Below are 2,547 nucleotides of genomic sequence, written 5' to 3'. Positions count from 1 at the left end.
TCCAAGAAATTTCCGTTGTATTCAATTATTTGTGACACGTGGTATCTGCATTGGATTACAAGATAAATACCCAAGTATTTATGACTGGGAGCTCCTATGATGAACATTCTCATCATTCTTTTTCTCTATTACTCATTATCTGATATGAATTTTTGAGTATATGTAGTCGAATTAGGCACTTGTATTGATTTTACATCTAAAGAACAATGTTCTCGTCATCACCTCTATAGAACACTCTGAATCTGAAGTTAAAAGGGAGCATGAGATCTGGTCAGTCGGATCATCAACTCTTCTCGGAATTGCTGGTCAAGAAGATCCCATTTGCTGAGCCAGAACATATAGTTCCAAAGATGAGGATAAAGAAAAGGAAGGTTATGAATCACCATGGTCCCAGAGTCATCCATCCACCCTTTGGGTTCCAGAGTTGACCGAGAACCGATCTTATTTGGATGTCACTGCTGAGACTGTGGAGCGATCTTTAGGTCGAATCCAAGGTTCATGCCATTGTAAGCAATGGGAGCATACATCCACAGCTCCTCGGAGCTCAAGAGCTGCAAAAAATGCACGTTGGTTCACAAATGTGTCTGGAATTCAACGAAGAGGGAGAAGAAGAAGAAGAAGAAGAAGAAGATGCCATATTCTAACCTTGATTTGGAGCTGCAAGAACTTCACATACCTCACTGCTTCTTCAAGCATCGTGCTGATGTCTACCTGACAGAGTAATGAGATGCTCATCAGCTATATTGCTCCAAAAGCAGACAAGAAAGAGATCGACAAGACAATATAAGACGCTTACTTTCGTTCCATTTGGAATCAAACTCTGCAAAATCCTCAGCCTCTCATTGATCCTTTGCCTCCTCTTCTGCAGAGCATATTGAATCACAACAGTTTCAGAACCCGAAGACAACATATCGAAAACAATGTTTACTCTGAATCAGGTTTCTACCCTCGCATAGAGGCTCTGTGGATCGGTTGCTGACCCTCGACCAGCTCTTGTATTCCTCTCGTTTGGATTCATGGCCGCAGACCCTTTCGAGCTGCAGCTCGTGGCGCCTGCTCCCTTGAGCTCCTGAGACCCATTTGAGTCATCCTCCGAGCTGTAGCAACAGGAGCCGTGAAGATTCATGTCACCATTCCTCTCTTCCTCGTCAGCATACCGACCACTTCTATGAACCTTCTTGGAGGTCACCTAAAACCGATCATGTCCGTCAGAACAAGCGAATGCTGTAGAACAAGCAGAGGTGTACGTGTATGTACTCACAGGTGCCATGGCTCGGGCCTTCTTCCTGAGACTTGCCATATGGTTGTCATCCTCTTCTACCATTGCGGGCACTTCATGGTCACCAACATGCAACCCTCTCTTGATGGCTTGCGAGGCATGAGGATCAGGAAGATGAGGTTTCGGAATAGATTCAACAGCTTCATCACTGCTGACTTCAACTGGAAAGGATGGGGTGGCGATTTGCTCGAGCAAGTAGTAGCCTTCATCAGCAGCAGGCGTGCAAATGCCTTGATTCCAATAGTACGGATTGCAGCCAGAATCATCAGAACAGTGGAAAGTATTAGCATTATGATCAAAACAAAGCAAGTGTTGGATCCCAGTGCTTGGATCTTGATCTTGCATAGAACAAAATAGCTGTGTCATGACTTCAGACTCCTCCACTGACATTAATGGATCAAAGGACTTCCAGCTTGCCTCCAATGCCAGTCCTTGAGGCTCCATTTGTGTGAAGACTTGGGGGTGGAGGTAGCAGGAAGCAAGCTTGTTTGGATGATGAAATAGCTTGTCTGAACATTACAAAGTTCAGTGAGTATTTATATGGTTGGATGTATAAGAATTGAAGGCTTCACTCTCTAATCATCATATATGAATTAATTTTTATTCAAGAAAGCTGAGAGCTGATCACGGGCGATCGATGATACAGCTAAGATGGATGCAATGATGCATAAAAAAGAAAGGAGTCAGGATCCATTGTGACAAAAAGAACATGATGTGTTGTTATCTATGACTTTGCTAAGATGCAATCTGCTGGAGAATGATTGAATGACCATGAGCTGATGATTAACTGAGGTTTAGATTAGGAAATCATTGATTGGAAGTGTGAGAAAAACTATTATCTGGCAATGAACAGGATGTGGGTAATGTGATTTTAGAAATGGAGAAGAGGTTGGCATGTTGTTGTGAGACCTCTCCAGAGTTGTAGGGGAGGGACACAGTATCAAAGATAATGATCTCTGTCCTGCAAGGAGGATGCACACCTAATTACTGTTTCCTCTCATGGCCTTCAACCTCTCAATGAATTCTTTATATACTGCCTCATGAACTCAGAAGAATCACATTCACAAATAACATTCCATGTATTTTGGACATAGACAGATGTGAGAAATGAAGTGGGCCTATCATGCCTTAAACTACTCTACCATTTCTGTATTGTAAGGCAGTATATTGGGACCATCAAGAACAAACATTAACCATTTCGGGATGGATTTAATTTACATTATCCAAACATCAACAAGCACATGAGAAACTCTATCTAAGTGGCCATT

The 2,547-nt window shown here is 42.6% G+C and overlaps 1 protein-coding gene across 1 annotated transcript; it reads right to left on the bottom strand.

Moving 5' to 3' along the window:
- Positions 1-312: 312 nt before the first annotated feature.
- LOC135640277 (transcription factor bHLH84-like) lies at positions 313-1,766 on the bottom strand. The gene is made up of 5 exons (XM_065154571.1): positions 1,262-1,766; positions 947-1,189; positions 797-862; positions 646-711; positions 313-551 (listed from the first exon to the last, which is right to left on the bottom strand). The coding sequence occupies exons 1-5, from the start codon at positions 1,721-1,723 to the stop codon at positions 453-455; spliced, it is 936 nt and encodes a 311-aa protein (XP_065010643.1). The 5' UTR covers positions 1,724-1,766; the 3' UTR covers positions 313-452.
- Between the last annotated feature and the right edge of the window lie 781 nt (positions 1,767-2,547).

This window comes from Musa acuminata, chromosome BXJ3-6, assembly GCF_036884655.1.
Source record: "Musa acuminata AAA Group cultivar baxijiao chromosome BXJ3-6, Cavendish_Baxijiao_AAA, whole genome shotgun sequence".
NCBI lineage: Eukaryota > Viridiplantae > Streptophyta > Magnoliopsida > Zingiberales > Musaceae > Musa > Musa acuminata.
Note: the sequence above shows the minus strand (reverse complement) of the source record. Positions and strands in the feature narration are given on the sequence as shown.